This window comes from Triturus cristatus, chromosome 7 (assembly GCF_964204655.1).
Source record: "Triturus cristatus chromosome 7, aTriCri1.1, whole genome shotgun sequence".
Taxonomy (NCBI): Eukaryota; Metazoa; Chordata; class Amphibia; order Caudata; family Salamandridae; genus Triturus; species Triturus cristatus.
The window spans coordinates 1,685,461,405-1,685,473,435 of record NC_140590.1 but is presented as its reverse complement, the minus strand read 5'-3'; the positions used below and the strand labels follow the sequence as shown (position 1 = coordinate 1,685,473,435).

General features: G+C 46.7%; 1 protein-coding gene across 1 annotated transcript in view; it reads right to left on the bottom strand.

Annotated features, from left to right (window-relative positions):
- MLF2 (myeloid leukemia factor 2) overlaps nt 1-12,031 on the bottom strand; it is a 93,286-nt gene that overhangs the window by 47,611 nt on the left and 33,644 nt on the right. The window contains exon 2 of the mRNA XM_085619835.1: nt 6,595-6,698. Coding sequence (XP_085475961.1) covers nt 6,595-6,650 — 56 coding nt within the window. The 5' untranslated portion in view covers nt 6,651-6,698. The remainder of the gene's footprint in view (nt 1-6,594; nt 6,699-12,031) is intronic.

Below are 12,031 nucleotides of genomic sequence, written 5' to 3'. Positions count from 1 at the left end.
CTTTAGCCTTGATGCTAGATTAATCCGGTATTTTAACTGCACAAACTTTAATACTGTTACATACCACTGTATGGTGGGCTGCCTGGAGTTAGGTACATACTCACGAAAATGTGGGTTATTCTTTGCAACATTATTGAGATTGTGCTAGTTCTTTAACACTTCCTGGTGACAGCAGTGTGCAGTAGTTTACATGCACATGGGCACCAAATATGATAAAGGACTGATTCGATCACTGCTACAGTGGCCTAATCTAATTAGACTTTTTGATACTGTGTGAGAAGTCTAATTCAAACACATGGCTAGCCACAAATGTTGAACCTTTCACTAGTTGGAGTAAGATTCAACTTCCTTCTCTAAATATATAGTGCCCCCCTCAGGGTCACTTCTGAATGCACCTTTAGGTCACACCAGAACCACGGTTTTCCCCAAACAGCTTACCGCCCCAGGTTCACATATTGGGGTACCCATGTTTTCTCTATCACTTCCTCTCACATGGACCCTTGTGGAGCGCTTGACAATGCTCTGGACGGAACTTCCACCAGGTTTAACATTGGTCGGGGGAGATTGGAATGATATTCTGTGCCCGTTAAAAGACAGGTGGTGCGTCACGGCGCGGGCGACAACCCAAGAATCCAAATTACTGCCCCTGGTTCAGGGACTGGGGTGGGGAGACTCATTGTGGATTCTACACCTCACCGCACATCAATACACGTACTTTTCTGGAGTCCATGAATCCTTTTCTAGCCTAGATTACATTTTCCTCTCTGCGTACCACACCCATAGACTACTTTCAGCAGACATTTTCCCTAGGGGCCTATCAGATCATTCACCATTCTCCTTACTCCTGTCTCTAGATCCCAGGCGCTCCAGGTTACGGTGGGTGTTGAAAGACGAAAAATATAGATCACAAATTCATGGGTCCCTAGTGGACTATTTTTTACAGAACACAGGTACGGTAGACTCTCCCGTTATTGTATGGGAGGCGATGCAGCCCACCCTTAGGGGAGTAGACATTGCTTTTTGCGCCGCGAGACGCCGACAGCGCCGCAATATATTGTTGCAAATTGAAGCCCAGTTGCTTACCCTGGAGCTCGTGAGTAGAGACAAAGAAGGACATATTGTGCGCAGACAACTGCTGAACATGCAGCAGACGTATGCCAGAAGGATCCTAGATGAGGCCCGGCTTTGTTGGCTCGTCACCCGAAGCCGGATATACCAGTGGGGTGACAAATCCAGTGCTTTGCTGCATCGCCTGTGTCAACAGGCGTTGCACCCCCAGACACTCACAAGTATACTGGGTTCAGATGGGTCACCTCCTACGGTCCCGTCACTCATCGCGGATTGTTTTGCCTCATACTTGGAAGACTTGTATGCTCCCCATGAAACCATCTCCGCAGAACTCTTTCCGAAATACATTGATTATTTTCCCCCTCGGGCCCTATCCAATGAGGTTCAGGAGACATTAGATGTACCCTTTGTCGATGGAGGAATTACTAACCGCACTACTTGATATGCGAGCAGGTAAGGCGCCTGGTCCGAGCGGCTTCAAATGTGAGTTTTTCCAGAAGTATCATCCGCAATTGTTGCATCCCTATTTGGCAGCTCTCGAGGCACCCGCGGAAGGCGGGAGTCTCCCGCCGGACTGTAGACATGCGCAGATGGTTGTATTCTTGAAACCGGGTCGACCCCCGGAACAATACTCATCATATTGCCCGATATCGCTGCTCAACGTAGAGGCCAAACTATTGGCCAAGGTGATTGCCAACCGCCGGTTCACCATATTATGGATCTGGTTCATCCAACCGCCTGGTTCCCCATGTTACGGATCGGGCCGCGTTACACGGCATAATATCAGATGCGCACACAACGCTATAGCTGCAGTCGACCGACTTGGGGAGGCGGTGCATCGCGAGTGGCCCAGTGCACTGGTTTCCAATCCACATATTCCGGGAGAGTAGCCACCCTGGATGTCCAGGCGTAGTTTAAGGCCGCACACCTTCTTGTCCTTAACGACTAGTGCTATGGCGACCAGAGAGACCCGGCGTATGCTGTGGAGTGCTGGCTGGTGGGAGACAATGCCCTACACATGGTACTTTATTCTGTGACATTGCTTGGGGAGCTGCCGCCCGCGACTGCCACGGTCTTCAAGATTTGGAAGTCTGCGCTTCGCATAGTGGGATGGTGGGGGAAGCTCACGAGGGAAACTCCTCTGTGGAACAATGGGCTGCTACCACAACTGGCGCAACTATCTGGCTTTCGGGGCTGGGAAGTTATCGGAATAGATACGGTGGGGCGGTTATAAGTGACGGCACTCTAAAGTCTTTCCTAGAAATTCAAATGGAGTATGATATGCCCCGCACACAATTTTACCGATATCTTCAGTTTAGACACGCCTTCACCCCATATTTATCACAACAAACAGAGATACTCTAGTTTAATCCCGTTGAGGCAAATGTCTTCATGGGTGAGCTGGGGTACCATAAAATACCAAAAATCTATCGTACACTTATTAACAACACGCCTACAACACTACATAAAATTAGAGAGGCATAGCAAAATTAGAGAGGCATAGCAACATGATCTGGGCTCCCTAGACGAGGATGATTGGGTGGAGGCCCCAGAGTCCCCGCGTAGTGCAGTGATAGCGGCCCACCTACGCCTTATTCAGTTTAAATATTTGTATAGAGCCTACTACACCAGACACAGACTGTGGCGTGCTGGCTTGATTGCATCCCCACATCGTTTGATGTGTGGGTCCATGGAGGGTACCTTTTTGCATACAGTGTGGTCCTGCCCAACACTGGTGAGGTTTTGGAGGGGAGTGATTGCGTGTCTATCTGAGGTTTTGGGCTAGGATGTACCATCTTCTCCGAGACTAGCCATGCTGCATATTACGGAGGGTCTAGGTGATAACAGGTACAAGCATCACCTATTGTTCCTAGGCCCCACGTTGGCTAAAAGAGACATCGCCCGGGCCTGGAAAGATGAATCTCCGCCGCTAATTGGGGTTTGGAAGAAGGGCTTGGACTTTTGTATGGGTCTGGAAATTCCGGTATTTGAAGCGAGGGAATGCCCTCACAAGCATTTTAAAATTTTGAAAAAGTGGGCAGACTATAGAGGGCTATATCTGGAACCTCCTTCTCCCCCTTCGACTATTGAGGAACAACTGATGAGTACACTGGACTGGAATTTACACAGCGTGCATAGTGGATGTGGTTGTGAGTGGCTAGAACTCTCCCCATCTATGAGACTTTTCTACTTTCCAGATAGATACTGCATGGCACTGTTATTTGTTTTTCTAGAGTGTTACTTCGCAACTTATTTATATGAACGATACTCTTGTATCATTGAAAATGTTGATATCAGTATATGTCACCCTGTATATATATTGCCGATGCCCTTTGAGGCATTAACTTTCTCCTGGCTGTCAACAATAAAATTATGTTGCGGTAAAAAATAAAAATAAAAAATAAAGAAATAACACAATAGAATAATCCAGTACATCAATGAGGTAGATCTGCTATAAAGTTAATGCTTTCAGGCTAGTGTATTTTTTATTAACTACATGACCACTTACTGCACTACAACCCAAAGCACTGTATGTTTATTTAAGTAAATGTGAAAATTGGATAACCGTAGCTTAATTACTTAACTGGCCAAAAATAAAAACTGATAACTACAAATAGAATGAAAACAAAAAAATAAATTAGGGTAAATACAAAAGGAAAAGTCCAAAATAAAAATTAAATACAACGAAGCTGAGAGCCATGGGTTATTTATTAAGTGCATGTACAACCTAATGGGTTTCAATGTGCTAGGAGGCAAGGGGTATTGAAGTCTCCTTCAAATTTGTCAAAAGCAGAAAAAGGAACCAAGTTTTTAGGGTCTTGAAAAAGTGACTTAAATGAATAATTAGCTGGATATGAACATGCAAGGAATTTCAAAGAGAAGGACTCAGGACAGGGAAGCCGTTTCTCCCCAGCAAATAAAAAGAAATGGGGGACTGTCAAAAAGCACGAGACTGGAGGAATACAAGGTCCCAACAGGTAAGCAATTATGAAAATGATGGCTAAGAAAACTTGCAAACTATACATGGAATTCTGAGGTCAACTCTTTCTAGTATAGAGAACCAGTGGAGTCGCCCAAGGACTGATTTAGTGTGGCTCAATATGGAATCCTGACCACAATTATGGCAGCATTATTTACGTAAGCTAGAGATGAGACAGCAGAAGTTTATGATGCCCTAGCTAAGGGAGAATTTCCATGGTCAAAGAGCAATACACTGGCAGTGGAGCTAGCTAATTCTTTCCTCTACAGAGTAAGGAACAGAATTACTTTCAGAGGCCTGCGCAGATAGAATGGACAGGGAAACAGCACTTCTGAAACTTGTTCAGTCAGATCTTTGGTTGAAAGTGAAGTAAAAGTTTCATATGACCCCCAACAAGGTCAGGATTTACACTTGTGCATGAGGCCAGTATGACAGACAAGAAGTTCATGGTCCCCCCTACCAACTCCTCCCCACAATCATTACCTGTTTTGCCAGACTTCACTCAGAGCCCTATACTGGTCACCTGATGCCTGACACTCCATTATAAAATTGTTAGAAATCCTCTGCTCACAGCCCAAACACTGCTCTACCTAAAAGGAGGTGTTTGGTGTACATGTAGAATTTGAAGCCATGGAGTGGATCAAACTCTCCAGTGGCTCAATATAGATTAGAGGAGAGAATAGGCCTGTGAATGGATGACAAAGGACATATGGTATTTCGTGGTGAGAGAGGTGGTGAGAGAGACACACACACACTATAATTTGACGAGAAACTAGTCAATAACTGAAGGGTCAGTCAGCAAACACTGTCTCTTACAGTTATGCATGGAGAATGTTATGGCCAAATGAATTGAATGCCGCAGCTGCAATCAATATTAGGACACTGACCATTAACAAATTTGGCCCGATAAACATAATGGGATGCAATCACTGCTATACGTCATTGCTGATACAAAAATACACACTTCAGATTACCAAATATCACATCAAATGACAGTGTTAAAAGTATCTTGGCCCAAAGCATGTCATCTGCATACCCAACCACAAGCCTTCCTCCTCTGAATCCCAACTTTTGTGAATGGCCAAGAGACACATGTGGAACATCTCTTCAAGTAAAGAAATGGATCTGTAAATGAGGTTTCTACCAGGCCCTTTATTTGCCATTTTTTTCAGCAGCTGGACGATTGTCCTGTGAATTTTGGTATTGCAAAGTAGGGTATGTACGCGCTATCTTAAAGGCGAAGGTTATTTCAGGCTTTTGCATACTCTCTTTCAAGCTGGAATTATAATCCAATGTTTCTATCTCTCCCTCGCCAAGAGACTCAATATTTGAGTTATGCTAGTGTGGGGTGTGTGTGTTTTAACAGAGTTTGTGGATTCTTTATGACATGTTTTCTTACTATGTTGAAATGTGCCCTGAATGGGGTGAACAAAAAAATGTTTCCCAGAGTTTTAGATTTCTGTCTGCAAAAAATGTTTTCAATTTCCGTGGATATGGTCAGGTTGCGGAGTTTCTCTTGTTCTTTTCCTTATTGTTCTGTTTGCTATGTGCCGAGCTACGCCTATAATCCATGGAAACAGACCCAGGACAAATGATTTTAGGTCAAAGAATGGGTGTTTTAATGCTTACAGGTCAGTTTTGGAGTCCGGTACTGAACCACTAGCGCAATAGATGGGCTTCAAGGTCCGCTGACTCTCTGAAGGCAACAAAGTGAAGAGAGAGCTGATAAAGGGATTTATGACAAGAGGTGCATTTATCCTTACTTGGCACGTCTTCTAAGACCAGCAGGATCTGAAATGCAAACATATTTTCCAATCTTCTATGTGACATGGTGCTCAAGTCAAGTCACACCTAAGGGAATGTTCACCTGGTGCACCAACTAGGGAGATGCAGAGTAGGCTTCCTGGAAATGCAGTTCCAATGTAGGTAAAGTAAGGTGCAAATGACAGAAGCATGGTTATGCTCACTGAAGCTCCTCGAGGAAAGAACGAGAAAAATCAGACCAAGAGAGACCAAGGAGCTGGTAAACTTCAGAAATAAACACACCCTGTCCTCTGCGCTAGACAGATCTTACAAGGTGCAGAGAAGACAAGAGGCCATGCCATGGAGAGAAAAAAAGGACATCTAAACAACTGATCTGAGATAAACTATGGTTTTACTGCAGAAAAGAGGTGGCTATAAGAGAGGCCATGAAGGAGTTACATGGTAGAGAAAAGAGTTATAAGAGAGCAGGAGTAGAAAAGCTTTCATGGAAGAGATAAAGAGGTTACCGGACAAATGGAGATTACCTACTAGAAAGAAGGTATGAGTTCACTAAAGAAAAAGTGGTGGTAGGAGAAGAAGGGAGAACACGGGGTGTCATATGGACAAAAGTCAGAAATGTGTGCGTTTTGTAGTAAATAAGGGGAAAGGGCCACTGATACTTCTTGCCCATTCAATCCCTGGCCTGGTGGTAAAAATAGAAGCCTTCCTGGTGGTTAATGTGCAAAACAGTACAATAAAGTTGTGCTCACATTCTTAAAAATAAAATTAAAAGTTGTGCTCACATAAGGAACATGGCTGCTGGGTCTTCAGGCTCTCCATCCCTCATGAGACGGAACATGCTGGTTCCAGCCGCGGCACACGTCCTAGTCACAGGTCCTCCTTTAGACTGGAAAAAATAAGGATAATCAGAGGCGGGCTATAGAGTTCTTGTAAATGGATTTGTTACTATATGAGGGAAACATTTAGTGAGGAAGTCAGGCAACAATCACAATCCATGTCAGCGTGAACCACAAAAATCATTAAATAATCCTGTGCATAACACTCTAGTAGCTTTGCACAAAGCAGTCAGGTTTAACTTGGAGGCAATGTGTAAAGAATTTATTTAGCACTCAAAAAATAATGAAGTGAAAACAGAACTCAAGAAAAACCCCAAACCAATTTAGAAAGAGTAATGTTTAATAAATAAAATGATACCAGAAATATAAAAAATCCAATCAGTAGAACCAGAGCGACTGAACTTTACAGTGTTGAGTAAAAATAGCGCCTAAGGCACAAAGCACCAACTGTGGTTATCCAGTCGCACCGGACCGGGACAAAGCCATAAATTCAGGCCGACCACGATGGAGTGCGGGCGGGATACTAGGACCAGGTTAGTCCCTCTGAGAGTTGTACCTTAGATCGTTGATGCGAGTCTTCATGTCACTCGACATTGGTTCCAGCCAGGAGCTGTGCAGTGATGCAATGCTAAGTCCTGCAATGAGTTGCGTCACGCTTACCCAGTTCTGATGAGGAGCTGTGAGGACTGCGCTGCGAGGTGCTGCGTCGAGTTGTGAAGCACCGTGTCTGTTCTCCTGAGGCCAGCTGCGAAGTTGCTGCAATGTGAGGTCCTGCATCGAGTTGGGTAATGCTGCATCGGATTTGATGACGTCCACTGTTAGGCATGGAGGAGTACACTCTAATACCAGCCAAATGTCAAGGCCTTGGTGAGGCACCTCTTGGGGGATCAGGGACGCATTTCAGCAGAGGGCAGGAGCAGAGCTCAGGCAGGTCCAGTTTCAGGTTAGAGCAGGTACAGTACAGCAGGTCAGCTAGGCAGTTGCAGGGAGGCTTCTGAAGATTGTTGTGTCCCTGCAGCTCACACAGGCCAGCCACCTAACCCTTGGAGGGACTCTGGTTAGCCTGGGATGAAGGGAAGCGGGTCCAGTCTTCCTTCTCAGACAGCAAGACAACCCATCAAGCAGCAGGACCGTCCTCTGGCAGCAGGGCAGTCATTCTATAACTTCCACAGGTCCAGGAGTGTTCTGAAAAATGACCCTGGAGGTCCAATAGTTTTACGTGGTGCCACCATCAATAGCTGGGATGGGGGGGGAGGTGGGGGGGGGGGGGTTGGGGAGAGGATTCCTATTCATTCCCCCACATCTGGTTCCAGAATCTGGAAGTGACAGAAGACAGTGTAGGCCTGGTGTTGGATTCCTTTGTCTGTGCATGAGGAAAAGACCTTTGAAATGTAGATGGGGCTGGGTACAGATCTTTCTAGTCATCCTGCCAGGTTGACCTATCCTGTCCACACCTAAGTCCCCTCTGGGCTACAGTCTGAAAGCAATAAACCAACCCAACCACAGAGACATTCAAAATGATGTGACTCAAGACATTGGCAAAAGGCACAAATGGTTAGGATAAGAAAATGCCAACTTTATAAAAAGTGGCATTTTCAGAATTCAGATTTAAAATGCAACTTTACCATTAAAGAGGATTTTAAATTACAATTCATTGGTGTGTAAACACAATCTCTCCATTTGTTCGAATGTCCAAAGTTATCACGTATTAAATGTAATTAGGTAAGCCCAGTGTTTGTTAATGGGAGAGACATGCATTACAACAGTGAAAAATGACAATAGATGTTTTTTCACTGGCAGGACAGGTCAAACTTAAATGCATATATCCTCCTTTTTAAATATAATGCACCATGCCCTATAAGCGTTTAGGGCTTACTTTACGTGACATATAGTAGAAGAGAAGGCTTAGGCTTGGCAAAAGGTTTATTTGGCCAAGTAAAAATGGCAGTTTAACACGGCACTAAAAGCTGTAGTGGCAGGCCTGGGACATGTTTAAAAGGCTACTATAGCGGGTGGCACAATAAGTGCCGCAGACTCACTAGTACCATTTAATTTACAAGCCCTGGGTGCATGTAGTGCAATTTACTAAAGGTATGCATGTAAATTAAATGTGCCAATTACACCATGTTTGAAAGACAGAGCACAAGCACTTTGTGCATTTTACTGCTGCTAACCAGTGCTAGAGTCCTAAAGCCAGCAAAAAGAAAATCAGCAAAACAGGAGGAAGGAAAGCAAAAAATTTGGGGGAGTTATACGACAAGGATGTCAGGCCCAGCATGTGAATTTGTACTTATGATACACCCTTATCAGGGGGGCGTGGCTTCAGGCGCCACGATGGCGGTCGTGTCCGCGTAGAGCTCCGGCAGGCAGCCCACATTACCGACATTAACAGGTGCCGGTGGTTCCCGTTTGCCAGGACAGAGCTGGAATGCAGAATCGGCCCGGGAACAGAGCAGGCGCGCAGATGGACAGAGCCAAAAGGGCGGCCCTCGGCGCCTAGGTCTTCGCTCCGGAGGCGACAAGAGTTGCGACCTGAATTGGGGAGCCAACACCGACATCAGAAGCAGGAGCTTATCGGTGGCATTGCCATACCGCAATAAAGCAGACACAGGAAATACCTGACAAGCAGCCCATTATCGTCGGAGGTCCCTCCGTTAAGATGGTGGTGCCCGAAGCGGCGGCGAAGACTCCGTGACCCCTTCAGAGCCCGGGGAGAAGACATTCGAGACTGGTCCAGGTGAGCGCCAGAAACCGAGGCCAGCAGCGAGGGGGCGACATACCGCTAGCGCGTGACCGCCGGGGGGCTGCCCCCAGAGACACTGAGCGCAGTTGAGCTCCCACCAGAGGGATCGAGGGTCTGTGAGAAATAACGCCCCATCTATTAGCCTACAAAGAGGAAGCGCAGTGGGGGAGAGGACCTCCTGGCGGGCATCAGCAACAGGCCGGTCCAGGGATACAGCGCGACCACACAGACGGGTCACAAGCCCGTAAAGGCTTGTGACCTGTAGATGGGTCGGGACCATATGTACCACGTCATATTCTGCCTATGCACGAGGGGCGCCGATTTGAGTCAGACTGGGAACCCCATTTCAAGAACTCCGGAGAGTGGTGGACAAAGAGGGGAGGTATGCTCTCTTGGAAGGACTCCTAGACGGACAACCTATACTTTTGGGTAGTATATACGCCCCAAAACACTGAGCAAGGCAGGTTCTACGACTGCCTAACAGGAGTTCAGGCCCATTTCACATCTACACCGTGGCTATTAGGGGGCAACTTTAACTGCACACTGAATCTCGCCCTAGACCGATCCCACCCGCTTCCTGGACATTCTCCCACCCACAAGCAAACGGAACGTTTTCAAACCTGGGTCACACATTGGGCACTCATAGATGCATGGAGAGCTCACCACCCGCAAACCAGGCTGTACTCGTTCCACTCCATCCCACACTATCTACGGGTTAGACTGGATAGGTTTCTATGTAAAATGTCGCTAATACCCAAAATTCAGCATGCGGATTACCTAGGCCGGGTCCTCTACGACCATGACGCCCATATACTAATACTACACTGGAGAACCCCCAGTACCCACCTGGAGACTACCACGGGATTGCTAGACGGACCAGGTTTTCAAACATGAACAGGGGCAAAGCACACAGGAATACTTCTCTAATAATGTGGGAACAGCGGCATCCAAATTAGTAGAGTGGGATGTATTCAAAGTAGTAGCCCGGGTAGTGTGTATAAAACAAATAGTGGGGGTAAAAAGGACACTGGAACGAGCACTAACACAAGCTGAAACGAAGCTAGCTACCCTAACAAAACAGGAAGACGAAAACATGGCGACTATAACTCAGGTGGTAGAGGCGAAGACAACGCATTTAGCCGCTATCTCAGGCCTGCGCAGATAGTACTTCAAGTCATACGCAACTAGGGTACACAAGGAGAGGGATAAAACAGAAACACTACTAGCCTGGCTAGCTAGACAGGATACAGATGTAAAACCAATTACTGAAGGGCTCAATCCTTCTGGTAATCTAGTGCGCTCCCAAACAAATACTACAAGCGTTCCATCAGTACTACACTAAGATATACCAAAATCCAGTACAGACCGGGCAGGGAGCAGTAGATCAATTCCTTGACCCATTGACGATACCACAAATGGAAGTGGCAGAGAAAACAGCACTAGACACCGAGACATTACCCTAGCAATCCACGCACTGGCACGTTACAAAGCACCAGGGTTGGATGGCTTTCCCCTGGAATATTACGCAACCTTCTGCCCCCTGTTGGTCCCCCGCCTAGTGGAGATGTTCACGGACGCGCTAGAAAAGGGAGAGCTCCCTTCAGGAATCAGTCTTAGTATCCTTCCCGAAACCAAACTGTGACCCACGACAGTTGGCCGCATATCGTCCCATCACACTGTTATCAGCTGATTGTATGATATTAGGGAAGATATTGGCGGACCGCCACACGCAAATTCTGCGGCCCTTGGTCCACCCAGACCAATGCAGATTCGTCCCAGAGAAAAACACGTCCCAAAACGTACTCAGACTATTCCATGTACAAGATCAGGCGAGCCCCGCATTTCCTAGAGCAGCCTGTCTCATCTTAGACCTCGAGAAGGCCTTCGATACTCTCACGTGGCCATACCTGTTCTCGGTCCTACAATGGATAGGGATAGGTCCCACCCTCCTAGAATACAGACGACTCCTGTACACCAAACTTACCTTGTGCATCCACATGGGACGATACATATCATCCTCCTTTGGGGTGGAGAGAGGCACGAGACAGGGTTGTCCACTCTTGCCCTAGCCGTAGAGTCCCTAGCCATACAATTACGCCAGGAGGGGGAAAATTGGGGGATCCCCCATAGCGGGTATCACACAGTGTCTCCTTGTATGCTGATGACCTTTTAATACATGTACGGGACATCACCGCAGATCTGATGTCCATATGGACAACACTTGAAGAATTTGCAGAGGCATCCGGGCTCAGAGTGAATTGGGACGAGTCCACGGTGTAACCACTACGCCCCCCAGGATGTTAGGATAGGTGAGCAGAGCTTAACATGGAGCACAGGCATCCCCTGTTATCTTAGGGTTCGCCTATATCACTCCCCATCTGATATATTCGAGGGCAATCACCACCGGGCGCTGGCCGGGATTAGATCGACGGTGGGTTTTTGGAAGAACCTCCCGTTGGCCCCGTAAGGACGTGTGGCCTTAGCCAAGATGATAATAGTCCCACGGCTATTGTATCACTTTACCGGTAATCCCACCCCGGGCATTTTTCCGGGACTTAGACTCGCTCCTTAGCTCGCTAATCTGGGGAGCAGGCAGACATAGAATAGCATTAGCTAAGTTACAATTACTCACCACCCAGG